Source organism: Oryx dammah, unplaced genomic scaffold (genome assembly GCF_014754425.2).
Source record: "Oryx dammah isolate SB20612 unplaced genomic scaffold, SCBI_Odam_1.1 HiC_scaffold_10, whole genome shotgun sequence".
Classification (NCBI taxonomy): Eukaryota; Metazoa; Chordata; class Mammalia; order Artiodactyla; family Bovidae; genus Oryx; species Oryx dammah.
Window position 1 is genome coordinate 40,622,932 of NW_024070194.1, and position 21,468 is coordinate 40,644,399.

Consider the following 21,468-nt stretch of genomic DNA (forward strand, 5'->3'; position numbering starts at 1 on the left):
AATAAGCCCCACATCACCAAACAGAAATTTTATTATAGTCTCGGCTCGAATTCTTAAACCAGTCAATTGGAAATCACCTAGTCAGCACTGACGAGGTCATCTGCCTATTGGAACCTGTCATCTCCTAAAGGAAAGTGACCTTGGAATAAACAACCCAGTTTGTTTGTCTATAAAACTTCCTTGTTCCTGCTCCCTTCTGCCTGGGAAAGTCTTTCATTTTGTGCAGCTCTTTGGAGCTGCTTTGTATTTACTATGTGAGATGCTGCCCAATTGATGAATTGTTAAATAAAGCCAATAAGAGCTTTTAGGATTTGCTCAGGTGAATTTTGTTTTTCAACAGTAAGTAATGCAATTTTGTATAAAGCGCTTGAAAACAAGCTATGTTATAGTGATAAAACATCCTCGTTACTGTCAGGAGAATAAGGCCTTTTCATAGTAGGACAATCAGCTGTTAAGCTCTGCCAGTTTCCTCATGACTTTTTTCTTCTCTGGGAACATTTATGGATTGCTCTTGTGTATTAAGGTCTTAAAGCTTTCAATTCTGTTCAGTGAAATTACTCCCAATACTGTGTTTGAGTAAGAGTCTGAAGATTGTTCTTCAGGTTCCACCTATAAGCTAGGTAGAATTTAGTCCAACTATTAGTCTTCAGATGTGAATTTTGGATTTACTTTTTTGTTCCTTCTGAGAGAATATGACAAAATAGAATATATATATGTATAAACTCATATATGATGGAATATTTATTATAATGCGCTTTGGGATATACCTATTAATATAGTGGAATAAGGCCAAAAACTCTTTCTTAATAATTTTGATTGTTGCAGTCATGGAGGAATTGATGAAAACTAAATATAGACACTTTTTAATAGAAATTTGATCTTCCACATCTGGCCAAGATAGAGTAACAGGGGCTAAATTTACCCTGAAATAACTACAACAACAAATAAGCCCAGACAAAATGCATGAAACGAGCTTTCCAAACACTGGCCGCTAGCAGTGAGAGACTGTGGTCTGTGAGAGGTGACAAACTATGAGCCCTGCAACAGCTCCAGCTTCCCACTGTGTATGTGAGAGTTTCTCCACTATAGCCCAGGCGAAGGGGAAAGTGATGGGTGCGCCTGGTGGACTCCCTGAGCCATGGATGAGGTGCTGAGAGCCTAGGGACACTGGCATGCCTACAGAGAATCACGAAGGTGTGATCACTCACCTAGAGCCAGACATCCTGGAACGTGAAGTCAAGTGGGCTTTAGGAAGCATCACTACAAACAAAGCTACTGGAGGTGATAGAATTCCAGTTGAGCTATTTCAAATCCTAAAAGATGATGCTGTGAAAATGCTGCTTGCAATATGCCAGCAAATTTGGAAAACTCAGCAGTGGCCACAGGACTGGAAAAGGTCAGTTTTCATTCCAATCCCAAAGAAAAGCAATGCCAAAGAATGCTCAAACTATCGCACAATTGCACTCATCTCACATGCTAGCAAAGTAGTACTCAAAATCAAGGATTACCACCAGATGTAATTGTTTGTTTGGGCAGCCATAACAAAGTATTACAGACTGAATCACTAAAACAGTAAATTTTATTTATGTACTTTATACATGGACGCTGGAAGTCTGAGATCAGTGTGTTGGCAGTGTTAGTTTCTTCTCGGGCCTCTCTCCTAGGCCGTCTTCTCCCTGTGTCTTACGTGGTCTTTCCTCTGCATGTCTGTCCAGGTTTCTTGTAAGGACACCAGATAAAATTTTCACCTCTTTAAAGACTCTGTTTCCAAATACAATCATATTGTGAGCTACTGGATTGTTGTTGTTCAGTCACTAAGTTGTGTACAACTCTTGGCAACTCCATGTGACCCTTCACTTATTAGCACGTGACCTTGGGAAAATCGTAAGGGATTTAATTTAGGTCATACCTGAATGCTCTAGTGGTTTTCCCTACTTTTGGTTTTTGGTTTGAAAAGATCCTTGGTATACTTTCCGTCTTAACTTTGTTGAGACTTGATATATCTGTTAAGTTCATCTGGTCTAGTGTGTCATTTAAGGCCAATGTTTCTGTATTGATTTTTTTCACTAAATGATGTGTCCATTGATGTAAGTGAAGTCACTCAGTCGTGTCCAACTCTTTGCGACCCCATGGACTGTAGCCTACTACGCTCCTTCCGTCCATGGGATTTTCTAGGCAAGAGTACTGGAGTGGGTTGCCATTTAAGTAGGGTGTTAAAGCCCCTTCTTATTATTGGGTTGCTGTTAGTTTTTCCCTTTATGTTTGTTAACACATTATTGACCAGAGATGTATTAATATATCTTTTGTTACATGAACATTATTGACCAGAGACATTTCAGTATTCACTTCCATAACAAATCGCCGGCTACTGGCAATAGTTTCTGCAAAAATCCTCCAGTCAGAAATGTGATAATATTTGCTTTATATATTTAGTTGCTCCTATGTTGGATGTATATTTGTTTACAATTGTTATATCTTATTGAATTGATTCCTTGGTCATTATATAATGTCCTTCTTTGTCTCTTGTTATAGTCTGTTTGAAAATCTGTTTTGTCTGGTATACATATTGCTGCCCTAGCTCTCTTTTTGTTCCCATTTGCTTGGAATACCATTTTCCATTACCTCAGTTTCTGTGTTTTCAGATCTGAAATGAGTCTCTTGTAGTCAGTGTATAGATAGGTTGTGTTTTTTTATTTATCTGTTCAGTCATTCTGTGTCTTTTGAATACAGTATTTAATCAATTTATTTTTAAAGTAAGTATTGATAAGGATATACTTATTGCCATTTTGTTAATTCTTGTCTGATTGTTTTTATAGTTCTTATTTGTTCTTCTTTTGCTCTTTCCCCCCATCTGATTTGATGATATATTTGGATTGCTTTCTCTTTGGGTGAGTGTGTGTGTGTGTGTGTGTGTGTGTGTGTGTTGTAGGGTTTTCTTTTGATTTGTGGTTACCATGATGTTCATAACCATGATATTCATGGGCTTCCTTGATAGCTCAGTTAGCAAAGAATCTGCCTGCAATGCAAGAGACCCTGGTTCAATTCCTGGGTCTGGAAAATCTGCTGGAGAAGGGATAGGCTCCCCATTCCAGTATTATTCTTGGGCTTCCCTTATGGCTCAGCTGGTAAAGAATCCATCTGCAATGCAGGAGACCTGGGTTTGATGCCTGGGTTGGGAAGATCCCCTGGATAAGGGAAAGGCTACCCTCAGTATTCTGGCCTGGAGAATTCCATAGACTGTATAGTCCGTGGGGTTACAAAGAGTCAGATATGACTGAGCAACTTTCACTTTTCATGATGTTCATATATAACAATTACACACACCCCCACATAAATATATATAATATATATTAGTAATAATGTGTTATTTTAAGTTGATGATCTTTTAAGTTGAAATGCACTCTAACAACCGTGTGTTATTCCCCCACCTATTTAGTGTTTTTGATAGCATATTTTCTGACTTTTTGTTTTGTATAGGCCTTAACTGCTTATTGTGGATAGAGATGATTTTGCTGCTTTTGTCTTATACTGTTCCTACTAGCTTTATAGGTGGTTGATGCACTACTTTTACTGTGTGTTTGCCTTTACCAATGAGATTTTTCCTTTCATATTTCTAGTTGTGAAGTTTTTTTTTTTCCCCTATTTTTAAAAATCCTGCTTAGAGAAGGCCCTTGAACATTTCTTGCAATGCCAGTGTCATGGTGAGGAATTCTTTTAGCTATTGCTTATATGTAAAGTAAAATATTTTTGGTTACAGGTATAGATTTTTTTCCCCTTTCATCACTGAGTATATCATGTCACTTCATTCTGATCTGTGAAATTTCTGCTGGAAAGTCAGCTTAGGGAGTTTTCTTGCACATAACTAATTTCTTTTTTTGTTGCTACTTTTAAGATTCTTTATCTTTAATTTTGCTATTTTAATTGTAATTTGTCTTGGTTTAGACCTCTTTGGCAGGAGGGCATGACAACCCACTCCAGTATTCTTGCCTAGAGAATCCCATGGACAGAGAAACCTGTCAGGGAGAAACCCAGGGAAGCTGAGGATCAAGTTTCATTCTCTCTTTTTTTTTAAATTTCTGACAATGCAGTTTAATTCATTCAAAATGAAAATTTGGTGGAATGGAAAGAGAGGAGGCAGACTGAGTCCCAGGACATGAACTCATTCTCAGATGAGGCCTTACCTTAAGTAAATGAATTCATACTATGAGCCTGGTTTCCATATCTCTAAAAGAGGAGTGTTGCTTATTTTACCTGCTTCACGGAGTTGTACTAAAATTTCAGCAAGATTATAGCAGCATTATATATCATTATAGAGTGAGGGGTATAGTGCTTTTTTCCTGTCCACTTGCTCCATCTACTTTTTGTGTTTAAAAGAAGTTCACAAGAGACACCTATTTTACATGTTAATCTGTTTCCCTAGTTTTTATGCTTTTTGGGGGAGATAATTGAATTACCTGTATCGTTGGTTTTGTTTTTATTTATTTTTGTTTGCTCTGGGTCTTCATTGCAGCACATGGGCCATGTCATTGTGGTGCAAGGGGTTAGTTGCCCTGTAGCATATGGGATCTTAATTCCCTGACCAGTCCCTCAGTGTTAGAAGTCACATTCTTAACCACAGGACCATCAGGAAAGTCCCATCAGGACTTATTGTTAAGTCCTTGTTTTTTTGCTTTCTATTGCTACAGGTTTCAGAACTTTCTCAGATACTTTTTTGCTATGAAACTGGCACTGGAGAACAGGTAGTTTCTATTAATAGTTGGTAGAGTGGGTACTGCCTTGTTTAGAGACTTATACTGTTTCTTATTGACAGTTCTAGTGTTGGACAAATACTGCTTCTTGAGTAAAAAGGGGGTTATAATAATTTAATTTTTTTTTTTTATTGTACCATGTGGTTTGCAGAATCTTAGTTCCCCAACTAGGGATTGAACTCAGTCATAACCACTGGACTGCCAGGGAATCCCTTGTATTGACTTAAATGCTTACAGCTATCTCGAAAGGTACTGTAATCCCCGTTTCACAGATGAGGAAATCAAGGCACAGATAGTTACGCATTATAGCTTGTCCAGGGTGACACAGCCACTGGAGGCAGAGCCGGTGTGCTCCTGCCTCTATTAGGGCTGCAACAGCCTGACTGTTAGAACAAGGAAATGGCATGGGTTGAAAATATTGGGCAGATGTCAGTTGAGGGAAACTAATGAGTTAGCCAGGATGTTCCTTTCCTTTTCTGACCACATTAGTGAGACAGTGAGGTGCTGAGGAGTGGGCTTCTAAGCTCAGAGGCCTGGTACAGGGCCTTCTCTCCAGTGGGCATCACCCTCTGGGACCTCCTGGTTGGTTTGGCTCCCCGTCCTTGTGGAAGCTTTGGATTGGCTGGCGAGGCCTGCACACCTGTGGTGGTGCCAGGGGAAGCCAGGAGCCTGGGGGCGATGTCCCTGGAGCCAGCCTCATTGGCCCCTGTGGCTTTCTGATGAGCCAGTGTTATCTGGGACTCCCATGTCATCAATTCTGGGCACCTTGGCTGTTGGAGGTGGAACATGTCCCAGGCAGCTGTAGTGAGGTTAAGTAGGGGTTTTTGCAATGCCTGTGTGCACTCTTCTAATAGAGTAAAGAGCCCAGAAGCACAAAGCTTCTCAGATAGGAAAACAAAAGTGAGAAGGCAGGTTCACTTGCATCTAAAAATAGCCCTTTGTTAAAATATTTACTTAGAGCTCCTTTAACAAGCGAGTTTTTCCAGTGTGAAATTGTGAAGTAGCTCACTTTATCCATTTGTGAGTATTGTGGTCTCACTCGTAGCTCTTCCACCCTGTGGGCACGTCCCTACAGCTCCCTGAATTTCCAGTCCTAGGCCTTGCCCAGGTCTGTAGAAAGTGACATGCGATTCTAGGTAGAAGTGTTTCACAGCCAATTCTTGGTTCTCTGTGCCGTCTCTCCTAACACTGTCTATGGAGTTGATGATATCATGAGGTGACGGTGCTTCCTGAGCAGTGAGGGCGAGCAGAAGCCCCTGCTGACCTGTGCTATACATGCAGCCAGAGCAAGAAGTGTGAGCTGCTGTTCATGCTGCTGGGTTTGGGGGTGGTCATTACTGCAATGAGATGTAGCCTGTTCATGCTAATACAGTCCCTCCAGTTTTGAAATCTTCTATTATATACAAGAAATATATTTAAAAATTTTAAAAATACTGAAGCATAAGTGGTAAATTCTCTACCCCCATCTCCCCTGACATGAGCAGTTTCTCCCCTCATCATTGCATGCCACCCCGGTGTGTGTGTGCATGGTCCCCTGTGTGGGAGGCAGAAGGTTAAGGTGCTGGGTCCATAGCTTTCATTGATAAAAGCAACAAAAGTTGGTTGTGAGATGTAGTAGAAGAGACCAGAAATGCCAGTAACAAAAAATACCTATAAGAAAGATACATACAAAATCTGTAAGAGGAAAACAGCTGTGCCCTAAGAAAGGGCAAGTACAAACTTCTGGTGGGTGACAGTTAGCCACCTCTACCCCAGATCCGGCTTTCTCTAGCGGTGAGCAAGGGCTACTCTGTTACAGTCCACAGGCTTCTGACTGCCATGGCTTTTCTTGTTAAGGAGCATGGGCTCAGTAGTTGTGGTGCAGGAGCTTAGTTGCTTTGCAGCATGTGGACTCTTCCTGGACCAGGGATCCAACACGTGTCCCTGGCATTGCCAGGCAGATTCTTGACCACTGGACCACCAGGGAAGTCCAAAGATGGTGTTTCTTTCCCAAATAGATTTAATGCATTTCTGTTTGGGATCAGTCTGCCTCAGTTTCCCTTTATGGAAGGCAGAGTGCATGGTCATGAGTAGGTCCTGGGGACACAGATTGTCCACAGTTGCAAACAGCAAGCCAGGGACCAGGGACCAGGGACTAGGTGGTAAGCAGAGGGTAGTCAGAGTGGGGAGGCTGCCCTTGAGCTCACCACCTCTCAGGGAGCTGAGGAAGAAAGCTGAGAATTTCAGCATCCTTTTCTAAAGTTGCATGTATTATATTTTAATATATATAATGTCAGACAGAGGGATAATATCCTTAATATATAATGATTGTAAGAGGAATTAGAATAAACAGCCAAGGAGACCTTGGAGCAAACAGCCTTGACCCTGAAAGCTGGAGGGAACACAGGGTTGGGGATGTGGACAGGTCTCAGAAGGGGGGAAACAACTAAACCCATGCCCAAGACAGAGCTGGAAGGTCAGAGGAAGTGGGGAAGAACTAGGCCTGTGCTGGAGACTGAGGGCTGGAAGGTCAGAGGTGCACAGTGTTCCTGGGATCTGTTTCAGATGCTCTTGCATCTGATTATTTAAGGGGGGCAGTGCTATGACCAAGTCTTCTTTTGAGGAGACTCAAAGGCTCTCTCTGGCTATATAGCAGGCAGGTGGAGGTTGGGGGTGGTTCCATTTAAGAAGTCTCTCCCAAAGGCCAAGGTATTGATCTCCAGAATGGGGTGGGTTCACCCAGGAGGTGGATGAGACAGTCATTAAGATATGGCAAGGAAATATTGGGACTTCTTATTATGTTCATATTCATATATTAACCACCCAGTTATACGTGTGCATCATTTAATATGTACATATATATTGAGGGCATGCTTCAGAAATGTTACTGATTGAATGTGTAATCAAAAAAGTTTAGGGCTGCTGGTCTAGGCAAGATATGTGGCTGGCCTGGAGCAGAGAGGCAGCAGGCAAGGGAACTAGAGGTGGACGGATTTGAAATGTTTTGGAGACTTGGTGGCATTGGAAGTGGAGGTAGGGCAAGAAGAGGGGTCAGGAATGATGCTAAGGGTTTGCCATGGGCACAGGTATCTGCTAAGATGGAAAACTGGAGGGGAAGCAGAGCCAGAGGAGAGGACAGGAGCCCAAGTGTTCGTTTAGCTCTGGACGTGTTAGTTTGGTTTGCCTGGGAAACTCTGCCTGGAGACACACAAGACACACAGATTGGGAGCTCAGCCCTTTCAGACTTATATGTTGTTGATCTGACCTGAGTGTTGTCAGGGCACACCAGGTCATGGAGCAGAACCCTCAGCTCACTGGTGGTTCTTACCCGCTGGGGGTCTGGTGTGGACTCTGCTCACCGGGGTTGCTGAGGAGCCGGGCTGGCAGGGCCTTCAGCTCCACACGCTCTTACTTCACCTTGTGGGCTATTGCTGCTCCTGAAGCATCCACCCAGAAAGGACGTAATCTCTCCACTCATGTTTCCTGAGCCAAAGCAAGACACTCGGCCGCTCCTAACTACAGGGGTAAGTCGTGGCCTAGGAAGGCCCAGAGCCGGAAATAACAGTGCTCAAGTCTGATGACCGCCACATGAGCTGGGCATGAGCTGACAGCAGCGGCCTTTCTGAGCAGGTGACAGTCGAGGAGCACCAGGCCTGGGTAACACTGAGCTCAGAGTGCCGTGACCCACCTCCCTTACTTGGGACGTGTCCTTGGGGGCCCAGAGTGGAACACCACTTAAGCTCAACAGGTAGGTCCTGTGACTCTGCTAGGAGAGTGCGCATGGGCTGGGGCCTGAGGGCTTTAGGGTGAGGTGGGTCTGACTCTGAGCTGCCAGGCCCGGGCGGGGTCCACCCTGGGCAGGCTGGCCGCCCCAGCACTGTCCGGTGCCTGAGTTCTGCTTCGCTTCCCTTCTGACGCTGCACACAGAGTTCAGGGTCCTTTCTGAAGTGTCGGACTACTTACTGCTTTTAAGCCCTAACGTGGAGAAAGAGGCCCTTTCGGTTCCTCTCAGCGTTCCCCACGTTCACGATGGAGACTGAGACCGTGCCGAGCGTCTTGCTTCTTGTGGGTCTGCCCTGCACAGCGGGCCTCTCAGGTAGATCCCATTAGAGTTGAAGAGACAGAGACTCAGAGGGTGGATCGGCCCTGGCATCTGGAATGTGAGGAGGCACAGGCCAGCCCTGTCCCCACTGCCACTCAGAGCCCAGGTTCAGGAGCGTGGTACCTTAAACCTCCGGGGGCTCCCGCTAGAGGGAAGCACGTCTGGCCCCCACGGCCTGAGGGGGTGTTTTCCTGGAGGGGTTCTTGCTCTGAGTCTTCATCCAGCACTCTGTTCCCTCTGCTGGCAGAGGGATCGGGCAGGTGGTTGGAGCATCTGCCTGGGGAGCAGTAAGTCGGGAAAGCAAGTCACGATCCAGTTGGGAAATTGGAGGGGAGCAGGTGCCGACCCGGCACCTGCCTCCTGGTCTTCACATGTTTTCCCAGAACTGCAGCCTGTCTGCCTGTTTGGGTGCATCTGAGAGCGGCTTATCCTGCCCATAGAGGTAGAGTCAGTCCAAGGCTGAAGAGGTGGGCACATTCATCTCAGCAGTAGCTACACTGGCTGAGATTACACTGCCAGGAAAGAGAGGGTGGCCAGTTCCTAACAGCTGTCAACCGTTGGGTGTCAGAGCAGTGCATGGGAAATGTCTGGAAGCAGACAGGCTGGGTTGCACAGGGAATGTTGCAGCTGCCAAGCCTTTATTGCCCAGGGGAGTCTGAGGACTTGTACCAGCAGCCCTGCAGAGGGCCTGTGGAAGTGAGCCTCCACTGTGTCAGGTGCTGGGAGCAGGTGAACCACGTGCAGGGTTGTCTCTTGTCTTGTTGGAAGAAGGTGTTTGCTATAACTAGTGCGTTCTCTTGGCAGAACTCTGTTAGCCTTTGCCCTGCTTCGTTTTGTACTGCAAGGCCAAACTTAACCTATTACTCCAGGTTTCTCTTGACTTCTACTTTTTCATTTGAATCCCCTATGGTGAGAAAGACATCTTTTTTTGGTGTTAGTTCTAGATGGTCTTACAGGTCTTATAGAACCAGTCAAGCTCCTTCGGCGTTCGTGGTTGGGGCATAGACTTGGATTACTGTGATGTTGAATGGTCTACCTTGGAAACAAACAGAGATCATTCTGTTGTTTATGAGACTGCAGCCAAGTACTGCATTTCAGACCCTTTTGTTGTCTATGAGGTACTCATTTCTTCCAAGGGATTCTTGCCCACAGTAGTAGATATAATGGTCATCTAAATTAAATTCACCCATTTCCATCCATTTTAGTTTGCTGATGTCTAAAATGTCAGCATTCATTCTTGCCATCTCCTGCTTGACCATGTCCAATTTTACTTGATTCATGTCCAATTTTACTGATTGCTAACATTCCAGGTTCATATGCAGTATTGTTCTTTGCAGTATGGGACTTCCACTACCAGACACATCCACAACTGAGTGTCATTTCTCCTTTGGCCCAGCCTTTCCATGGCCTTCCTCTGATGGAGCTATTTCTCTGCTATTCCTCAGTAGTGTATTGGACCTGGGGGGCCCATCTTCCGGTGTCATATCTTTTTGCCTCTTCATAGTGTTGTGGGGTTCTCGAGGCAAGAATATTGGGGTGGTTTGCCATTCCCTTTTCCAGTGGACCACATTTTGTCAGAACTCTCCACCATGACCCGTCCATCTTGTGTGGCCCTGCATAGTATGGCTCATAGCTTCACTGAGTTACATAAGGTTGTGATCATTTTGGTTAGTTTGCTCTGATTGTGGTTTTCATTCTTGAGGCTATGGGATTGTAGGTCCTGCTTCTTCTGTCTGCCCTCTGCTGAGTGAGGATAAGAGGCTAGTGCAAGCTTCCTAACGGGAGGGACTGGCTATGGGGAAGACTGGGTCTTACTCTGGCAGGCAGGGCCATCAAGGAATCTTTAATCGAGTTTTCTTCTGATGAGTGGGGCTGTGCTCCCTCCCTGTTGTTTGGCCTGAGGCGACCCAGTCCTGGAGTTTGCAGGCTCTGTGGTAAGGGTAAAGGCGAATTCCCCAAGAGTTCCCCAAGAGGCACATGCCAACATGTGCCTCCCAGGATTGCTGCTGCCAGTGCCCCTATCCCTGTGGTAGCCACTGCTGGCCCACATCTCTGCAGAAGGCCCTCAAACACTCACAGGCAGGTCTGGCTCAGTTTCTTGTGATGTCACTGCTCCTTTCCCCTGGGTCCTGGTGTGCACAAGGTTTTGTTCATGACTGCCACGAGTCTCTGTTTCCCCCAGCCCTGTGGAAGTTCTGTAATCAAATCCTGTTGCCCTTCCAAGTCAGATTCCTTGGGGATTCCCAGTCCCTTTGCTGAATTCCCAGGTTGGGAAGTCTGATGTGGGGCCTAGAATCTTTGAAACAGTGTGAGAACTTCTTTGTATTATTTGTTCTTCAGTTTGTGGTTCTCCCAACCCTTGGATATGGGATTTGATTTTACTGTGATTGCACCCCTCCTACCATCTCTTTGTGGCTTCTCCTTTGTCCTTGGACACAGAGTATCTTTTTTTTTTTGGTGGGTTCCAGTGCCTTCCTGTTGATAGTTGTTTGGCAGCTAGTTGCAATTTTGTTGTTCTCTTAGATGAGTGGAGAAGGCAATGGCACCCTACTCCAGTACTCTTGCCTGGAAAATCCCATGGATGGAGGAGCCTGGAAGGGTGCAGTCCATGGGGTTGCTGAGGGTTGGACATGACTGAGCAACTTCACTTTCACTTTTCACTTTCATGCATTGGAGAAGGAAATGGCAGCCCACTCCAGTGTTCTTGCCTGGAGAATCCCAGGGACCAGGGATCCTGGTGGGCTGCTGTCTGTGGGGTCGCACAGAGTCAGACATGACTGAAGTGACTTAGCAGCAGCAGCAGCAGAAGAAGAAGATGAAAATATTGACCCACCCTCACCAGAAGCTCTAATTGCAAGATTTATTTACTTTTGACTACAGATTGATCAAATAGATGGGGAAACAATGCAAACAGTGAGAGACTTTATTTTCTTGGGCTCCAAAATCACCACAGATGGTTACTGCAGCCATGAAATTAAAAGACTCTTGCTCCTTGGAAGAAAAGCCATCACCAACCTAGATAGCATATTAAAAAGCAGAGACGTTACTTTGCCAAAAAAAAGTCTGTCTAGTCAAAGCTATGGTTTTTCCAGTGGTCATGTATGGATGAGAGAGTTGGACTATAAAGAGAGCTGAGCACCAAAGAATTGATGCTTTTGAACTGTGATGTTGGAGAATACTCTTGAGAGTCCCTTGGACTGCAAGGAGGTCCAACCAGTCCATCCTAAAGGAGATCAGTCCTGAGTGTTCATTGGAAGGACTGATGTTGAAGCTGAAACTACAATACTTTGACCACCTGATGCGAAGAGCTGACTCATTTGAAAAGACCCTGATGCTGGGAAAGATTGAGGGCAGGTGGAAAAGGGGATGGCAGAAGATAGATGATTGGATGGCATGACCGACTTGATGGACATGAGTTTGAGTAAATTCCAGGAGTTGGTAATGGACAGGGAAGCCTGGCATGCTGCAGTTCATGGAGTGGCAAAGAGTTGGACATGACTGAGTGACTGAACTGAACTGAAAGATTGGTCAAGTCTTCCCTGGGCTTCCCTGGTGGCTCAGACAGCAAAGAACCTGGCTGGCAATGCAGGAGGCCAGGCTTTGATCCCTGGGTCTGGAAGATCCCTTGGAGAAGGGAATGGCTACCCACTCCAGTATTCTTGCCTGGAGAATTCCATGGACAGAGGAGCCTGGTAGGGTACAGTCCATGGGTTTGCAAAGAGTCAGACAGGACTGAGAAGCTAACACTTTCACTTTCAAAGATTGGTCAACCCCAAGATGTCGGAGGGAAGGTCGTGTTCTTAATTTCTGGGAGCACTTCTAGTAGCAGTGTGGGGTGGGGATGTGTTAATCTCTTCATTCGTACAGCCATTCACAGGTGGGCAGGGTCAGATTATCTCCCTGTGAGCTAAACAAAGACATTTTTTGTTTAATTGTAAGGCAGAGAGGCAGAGCCCCCAGAGGCAAGCCATTATGTATGGTTATAATACCAAAAACAACAGAAAGCAAAGATTAAAGGCAAAGAAACAGATCCATGGGAGTTAGAATTGGCTCTTTCCTGCATTAGGTAGAAAATTAGAAGTGTTAGTTAGGAGGGTTATAACCACACTTTGAAGGAAAACCAAAGAATTGAGAGTTTGGTAAAGACTGATAAAATGTGCAAGAGGGCAGGATCTAGGCCAGTTACAGTCAGATCATAAAAGGTCAAAGATAATGAACAGAACTAGAATCTGAATAACCCACTAGGGTGTGTTAGTTTTCTGTTGAAACATTAAATTTCTTGGTATAGTCATGTCCTTCTTTGATCAAAGGTACTCAGATTCAGATTTTTTTTAAAAATTGATCTAATTATTTACACAGGTTCATCAAGAATACCAGTTGACCACATAAGCCTCTTAAAAGTTTCCTTTGCTAGAACATTTCATAAGGAATCTCAGATTAGACTTTTAAGTCTTTTGAAGCTAGAAAGCCAAGCCAAGATCAGTATCAGTTCAGTCACTCAGTCATGTCTGACTCTGTGACCCCATAGAATGCAGCACGCCAGGCTTCCCTGTCCATCACCAACTCCCAGAGCTTGCTCAGACTCATGTCCATCGAGTTGGTGATGCCACCCAACCATCTCTTCCTCTGTCATCCCCTTCTCCTCCTGCCTTCAGTCTTTCCCAGCATCAGGGTCTTTTCCAGTGAGTCAGTTCTCTGCATCAGGTGGCCAAAGTATTGGAGCTTCAGCGTCAGTCATTCCAACGAATGTTCAGGATTGATTTCCTTTCGAATTGACTGGTTTGATCTCCTTGCAGTCCGAGGGATGAGATGCTCAAGAGTCTTCTTCAACACCGGAGTTCAAAAGCATCAGTTCTTCAATACTCAGCCTTCTTGGTGGTCCAAATCTCACATCCATACAGGACTACTGGAAAAGTCATAGTTTTGACTATACAGACCTTTGTCTCTGCAGTACATACAGAAAACTGAAAGTGAAAGTCGTTCAGTCATGTCCAACTCTTTGGGACCCCATGGACTGTAGCCTACCAGGCTTCTCTGTCCATGGGATTTTCCAGGCAAGAATACTGGAGTAGGCTGCCATTTCCTTCTCCAGAGGATCTTCCTGACCCAGGGACTGAACCCGGGTCTCCCGCATTGTAGGCAGATGCTTTACCGTCTGAGCCACCAGGAAAGTGATAGTACATGCAGATTCTGAACTAAAAGATATCCCTTGAGGCAGAACCAGGACCCTGCCCCAGGGCTGCACTATTCTTAACTTCCCCTCCATTTTTCTGCTTTGGCTCCATTCCCTGATTAGGAATTGTCTGAATCTGCCCTTTGGAAATCAGAGAAAGTCAAAGAGGCTGCTGCTGCTAAGTCACTTCAGTTGTGTCCAACTCTGCAACCCCATAGTGAAGCCTTTTTCCTAGGAACAGAAGATGCAGAAAGGCTTTTGTGTCCCGGAGGGCCCTCCAGGGTCCTGTGAGTTTCAACTATGGTTGAAAAATCCATTCATGCAATTTCTGGCTCACTTATATCAACCTAACACATTGGTTCTTAACAGCTATACTTGGATTGTTCATGAAATTGCCACAAGCTAACCATTGTCAGGTTATTTCCCTATTTATTATTTTTATAACACACACATTAGGCAGATATCAAAAAAATTAGAAAGTAAAAAACCTTAGAAAGTTAAATTCAGTTTTTTTTATTGTTTTATTGCTGTGCTTGATATACATGAAATAATGGATTTCAAGCAATTTCACTGCAGATCTACTTGTACTTTTAGGTTGAATTTATAATTTAAAAAATCTGTTAATAGTAGATTATATTAGGTTGTTTTTCTGCCTGGGTTTATTTGTCAAATAATGTGTGCTCATATTATACCAATGCTAATAACTCAGAGTGAAGATGTGCACCGCAGATGGGACTTGAACTCAAGTGAGGGAGTCAGACCCAGTCAAGAACCAATCTCTTCACTAAGATCACACACTTGGTGTCAGGACTTAATGAAGCCCAGGTTCTTTATGTCTCTTTGCAGAAAGAATTCAGTGAGAGACAAAGTGATAGGTAAGAAGTGAATTAAGTTAGAGAGAAACACACTTCTCAGAGTGTGGGCCATCAAGAGGCCCCAAAATATAATTCGGTTTTTGTGGGCTGGCTAAACTCATAGGCTAATGGTGGCTCAGATGGTAAAGCGTCTGCCTGCAATGCAGGAGACCCGGGTTCGATTCCTGGGTCGGGAAGATCCCCTGGAGAAGGAAATGGCAATCCACTCCAGCACTCTTGCCTGGAAAATCCCATGGACGGAAGAATCTGATAGGCTACAGTCCATGGGGTTGCAAAGAGTCAGACACGACTGAGCTACTTTACTTTACTTACTAATGGGGGGGAAGCTAATGAAACTGAAGCTCCAGTACTTTGGCCACCTGTTGCCAAGAGCTGACTCATTGGAAAAGACCCTGGTATTGGGAAAGATTGAGGGCAGGAGGAGAAAGGAGTGACAGAAGATGAGATAGTTGGATGGCATCCCTGGCTCAATGGACACGATTTTGAGCAAACTCTGGGAGATGGTGTCGGACAGGAAAGCCTGGCATGCTGCAGTCCATGGGGCTGCAGAGAGTCACAGGACTGAGCAACTGAACAACAACAATGAAGGGGAGGATTATTCCAGTTATTTCAGGGAAGGGGTGGGGATTTCCGTGAATTGGGCCACCACCCACTTTTGGCCTTTTCGGTCAGCCTCAGAAGTGTCCTGGTGCTGGTTGGTGTGTCATTTAGCTCATGCATTACAATGGGCGTATAATGAAGCTCAAGGTCTACTGAAAGTTGAATCTCCTGCTATCTTGGATCTACTTGGTTCTAACCAGTTTTGTCATGTCCTATGGCCTTGTCATTCTTTTAAAGGTTGTGCCCTGCCCCCTTCCCTCCATTTCAAGAGGACAACTGCTTTTATTAAAGTGACACTACTAAACTGGTTTTATTTATACATGAACTTGAAAAATATTTGGGTTCTTATATGTCTGGCAGTTTTAGGAATATTTAATTTAGCACTTATTTCTCTTTAAGTCATTTGGAACAGAACTCCTTTAAGGGATTTTGTAAATTAATTTGGTAATACCACCGAGGGCTAGGAAAACATCACAAATACTGTGGCCTCTTGAACAACATGGGTCTGAATAGTGTGAGTCCCCTCGTACACGGATTGGTTTTTTGAGCCACCAGTCAGCATAACCGTACTCAAACCAAGCTCACCGGCTTATGTAACATAAGAGTTGGTTCTCGTCTTTGCCCTGCTTTAATTGTCTTTTTATCTGAATTTAGTTTCGGCCAAATGGAGCAATTTAAGATTACCTGCCCAAGATGAAGACTAATGCTTTTGTACAATATTTAACTTTTAAGATTTTCATTTCCCATAATGTGTAATCTGTGGAGGCAATGGACTAAATTTCAGTTGAGGGACTTCTTAAAAATACCAGGCAGCAAGTCTGGGTGTTTCCATAGCTCAGCTGAGTATGGAAACAACCCAACTTGTTTCCCATGTGTCATTTTTCCCTTTTCATCCTCAGATAGAGGCTGTGTGAGGTCCCTGAGTCCCTTAACAGGCCCCCCAGGGAGGCAGAGACCTAAAACTCTAGTGCCTGTAGGAAAGTGGGGAAAGGCCTGGCAGGATGGACAGAGAAGTCAGTAGAAAGGTCAGTCTCGCGTGCAGTCCTGTCTGGAGTGCCTTCTGAGGAGACAGCTTGGGATTTCCAGACAGAAAGTAGAGTTAGGGGGTCAGTGGATGGAAACAGTTGATATATCAAGAGTAGGAGGGCTCTTGCAAAAGCACGTCAGTGGATGAGATATCAAGATAGGGCATGACTTAACAGAATTCTTACTAAAGCAGGTCAAGGTCAAGGCACAGAGGAAGAGAGGGCTCAGTTCTTGGTAAAAGCTGAGAAACTAAGTGAATATCTAATGACTGCATAAAGTGGTACAAGTCCAGTGGTGTCGAATTCCTAGCTGTCAACAAAAATGAAAAAGGGCTTGAGTATTTTTCACTGTGTGATTTTTGGCATATAACCCTGAAAAATTGGTAATACTAGTAAACTTCCATTCCCTTTTACTGATGTGAATAAGTTCTCAATATTTATATTTTTCAAAAACCAAAAAACAGAACTAGCATTAATGTTCAGTTCAGTCGCTCAGTCGTGTCCAACTCTTTGAGACCCCATGGACTGCGGCACACCAGGCCTCCCTGTCCATCACCAACTCCCAGAATTTACTCAGACTCATGCCTATTAACTTGGTGATGCTATCCAACCATCTCATCCTCTGTCATCCCCTTTTCTTCCTGCCTTAATTAATGTTAACTGTCCCTTTTATACATCAATAAGTAATATATACAGAGAGACACGATGCATTTGGGAAAGTAGTGGAATCCATTTCATTTAGAGATGCGTTTTTAGTAAAAGTTTACTTTCCATGCTTAATAATGATTTACCAAAAATGAAACGTTTGTCATTTTGATTCATGTGTATGGTAATAATCATAACTCAATCCAGAAGAAAATGACTTTAATGTAGAAGAGCCTTACTGCTGCAGATACATAGTTTTTTGAAATTTCTATTTATATACATATTTCTTGTTCAAGAGGGGTATGACAGCTAGTGAGAGGCTGACTGTATATTGGCCCAGATCACCTTAACTCCACAGCCTTCCATTTAACCACCACATTGTATTCCTTTTGTCAGTGAAAGCATAGATTGCACATGGACTTTAAGTGTCCTTTTAATATGTATTTATTTCTTTGGCTGTATCAGGTCTTAGTTGCATCATGCAGGATCTTTTCTTGTGGCGTGCAGGCTTGGTAGCTGTGGTGTGGGCACTCCAGAGCTCACGGGCTCGGTTGCTGCAGCCAACGTGGGCACTCTAGTTTTGGCATGTGTGGGTTTAGTTGCTCCACAGCATTTTAGTTCCCCAACCAGGGATGGAAACCACGGCCCCTCTTGCAAGGCGGATTCTTAACCACTGGACCACTGGGGAAGTCCCAAGATGCTGTTTTAAACTTCTCCTGTGTCACCTGGCTAACTCCTATATTCCTGACTTAGTGTTTCCACCAGTGGCCCTGCCCTGGCAGCCCGGACTAGGTCAGGCCACCCTGTGCAGGTGCGCTGGCACAGGCTCTCGTCTGCCCTGCTGAGCCGAGAGCACAGCACCGAGGCAGATGCACCCTTTTCTGCCCGTACTGTCCATTGCCCAAGGAGCACCTGGTGCTCAGTAACAACTGGAGGATGAGCCAGGTGATTGAGTGAAAGGATTACACTGTCAAGTATGTATATTTGTCATCAGCTGTACTGAAGTATTACTTATATCAGTCCGCTTTGTTGTGTTGATTTACCTGTGATAAAATCTACCAAAATGTGCGTTCATGTGTCCACAACCACAGTCCAGATAATGAACGTTTCCATCACTGCAAGAGTTGCCTCATACCCCTTGTAATCTCTTCTTCCCTCTACTCCCAGCCCTGGAGGTCACTGTTCTGCTGTTTTGCCTATTGTTGTTGTTCAGTCACTTAGTCATGTCCAACTTTCTGTGTGTTGTTGTTCAGTCACTTAGTCATGTCCAACTTTCTGTGATCGCTTAAGCCTCAGCATGTCAGGCTTCCCTGTCTTCTGTAATTTTGCCTTTTCTGGAATTTTTGACAAATGGGATTATAGAACGTGTAGTCTTTTGTGTCCCTCTTATTTAATTTAGCCTGATGCTTTTATAGCCTTCTGTATTGTTGCATGTGATGAGTTCACATACCTTGATTACTTTTTTGAAATAGTGCAGATAGATGTAAGTAGCCCCGTTGAGGCTGAACCTTGATGTCAGAGAGATCTCATGGTGGCACTGTTTGCCTTTCTCACTTTCCATCTCCCATGGGGCTCCAGGAGCTTTTCGGGTACTGTGTGATGTGTCACGCTGCAGCAGATTGGATGCAGAAGCACCAGAACCCATCTGTCTTCTGCTAAGCTGTTTGTCTTGAAGAAATTTGTAAAAATCTCCTCACTAAAATTTTTCCTTTTGGAAAATTTAATCTTTTTAAAATAACAGATGTTAATTATATTAACTTGTCATGGGTTGTTTATTATTATTGAATGACTTAGTATAATAGATAAATTTTTTCTTTAATGTCTTATAAAACAAATAGTGATAAACACAAATCATATGAAGGTCTTTGGGCCCTCAGTTTTTTAGTTGTCGAGAGGCCCATAGTCCAAGTTTGAGTATCTCTGGGCTAGGAACCCGTTTTAACAGGGGATCAGGACCAGAGTGAGGAAAGTGTTGGAGCTGGTTGTGGATTAGAGAGGGTTTTGAGACCTGGGCTGATGACCTGGCCTAAGGCTTCCGGAGCAGGGGCCTCTGGAAGGTATGCAGGCAGAAACATGAGAACAGGGAGTCGTGGCCACTGTCCTGTCCTCTCCTCGGCCCCCTGCCCCCTCCTGGGATCTGGTTTGACAGGTTCCGTGCGTAGGTGCTTCCTCTGTTGGGGAGCCCACGCCCGCTTGCAGGAGGGGAATCAGAGGCCCAGAGGCAGCCTCTGTCCTGAGAGCAAGTTGCAGCCACAGTCTGACATGAGGTTGGGCACTTTCTGAAGATCTGAAGGATCCCAGGGCTCCCATAGGAAACCAGCAGGACTGTTTCTTTGGCTTTCAGGAAACAAATTTTACCCTTCTGGTAGAGTTCTGAGCAAATGGCAAGGCACACGCAGGTGGGAGGCTGCTCTCGTCCTCAGTGATATTCTTGTTGGGCACAGTAGGTGTGGGTCTTGGTGCGTGATTTTTGACGATACTGTTACCAAACTGTAGTGGACTCACTCCTGTGCACTGCTTTTCTCTTGCAGGCGAAAGGGCCTGTGCTTCCGACTGAGGAAGATACTCTTCTTTGTCCTGGGATTGTATGTGGCCATTCCGTTTCTCATCAAACTATGTCCTGGGATACAGGCCAAACTGATTTTCTTGAATTTCGGTAAGTGCTGTGTGTCCATTTCCATTTTCATTTTAGTAAGAATTCATGTTCATAGTGATTTATGTATTTATATTTTTACCACTCAGCTCAGGAAGTAGGGCTTCCCTGGTGGCTCAGCTGGTAAAGAATCCGCCTGCAATGCAGGAGACCCCAGTTCAATTCCTGATTCGGGAAGATCCCCTGGAGAAGGGATAAGCTACCCACTCCAGTATTCCTGGGCTTTCCTGGTGGCTCAGCTGGTAAAGAATCCACCTGCAATGCAGGAGACCCCAGTTCAATTCCTGATTCGGGAAGATCCCCTGGAGAACGGAAAGGCTACCCACTCCAGTATGCTGGCCTGGGGAATTCCGTGGACTATATAGTCCATGGGGTCACAAAGAGTTGGACACGACTGAGCAACATTCACTTTCAGAAGTAGAGCCTCTCTACTGTCCAGAAGGTTCCCTGTGCCCCTTCCCAGTTAAGGGGTGTTTGTAATGAGGGCATGTCTCTCAGGGCTGGCATTTGTGTGCATAATGGCGGCTGCATGGCTGGGGGTCTTTCTTCACCAGCGTGGGTGGAAGTGTTGATGACATGTAGAGTCTTCTGAAGCTGTCATATTGGGGGTGCTCTGTCTGTAGTGCAGTCTAGGAGGTGAGCTGTCCTTGGGAAAGGTGATCACTGAAACTAGTGACTGAAAAAATCATCTGGCCTTTTTTCTTTAAAACACACACACACTCACACCCCCCCCCCCCGCCACACACACACCCACACCCACCCCCACACCCACACACCCACCCCCTACACCTTTCTTTCTCCCCTTAAAAAACCCTAGCATGCTGCTTTGGTTTCTGTGGAATTGTATGCTGGCTTTAGAGGTGAGGGTTAGAGGTTAGATTATAATCCCCTTCAGTTAGCTTGGACCTGGTGTGTTCCAAAGTTGTTTTTTTGTTTTTGTTTTTCATGCTATATGTTTCCTTTTGGACAAGTGGGAGGAAAAAGGGTAGAAGTATCTGGTTTATGAAGTGAAAAGTGTATAGTTGCGGGGAATAATCATTATAAGGAACATCTTTATACACCCACAAGATGAGGCCAGGAGGGAAGAGACTGCACCTGCAGTGTTGGGGGTCGGCGGATAGAACCTGGTGCTTGGCACACAGCAGTGCCCCATGAGTGATGGCCTTGCCGTTGGGTATAGGGAGTATTTGGGGCAGGTGAAGCGGTCTCTGTTCTTGCAGCTGTGCCAGTTTGCAAAGAGTGGGTTTGGGCTTGTGTGTGTGGAAACTGGAGGCTTGGGAAGCCATGCTGGTGCTCTGAGGCAGCAGGGGAGCTGGTGAAGGGGAGGGAGAGGAGAGGACAGACTGGAGGTATTGAGGTGTCCTGTGTGATGACTGGCTTGGGGCGGCAGGGCGGGGTGGGTGGCCCCTCCCCTTAAGTAACACCAGTGTTGCAGGCCCTGCAGGGAACTGGGACATATGAGTTTGGGGTGTTAAGTCTGCAGTAGACTTGATCACAGAAAAGCAGATGTCACTGCTGAAAAGGAATTTGTGCTCTAGAGAGGAGCAGGATGGGACTTCCCTGGCTGCCTAGGGGTTAAGACTCTGCACTTCCAGTGTAGGGGCCTGGGTTCCATCCCTTGTCCAGGAACTAAGATCCCACATGCTGCCTGGGGCAGCCAAAAAATCA

General features: G+C 45.0%; 1 protein-coding gene across 2 annotated transcripts in view; it reads left to right on the forward strand.

Moving 5' to 3' along the window:
• Positions 1-21,468, forward strand: part of ABHD12 (abhydrolase domain containing 12, lysophospholipase) — a 51,985-nt gene that overhangs the window by 8,541 nt on the left and 21,976 nt on the right. Inside the window, exons 1-2 of one of the 2 annotated variants that reach the window (XM_040248842.1) lie at positions 19,395-19,414; positions 19,679-19,803. In XM_040248842.1, coding sequence (XP_040104776.1) covers positions 19,410-19,414; positions 19,679-19,803 — 130 coding nt within the window. In that variant the 5' untranslated portion in view covers positions 19,395-19,409. Of the gene's footprint in view, positions 1-19,394; positions 19,415-19,678; positions 19,804-21,468 lie in introns of those variants that run through there. The other variant, XM_040248843.1, reaches the window with a different exon arrangement.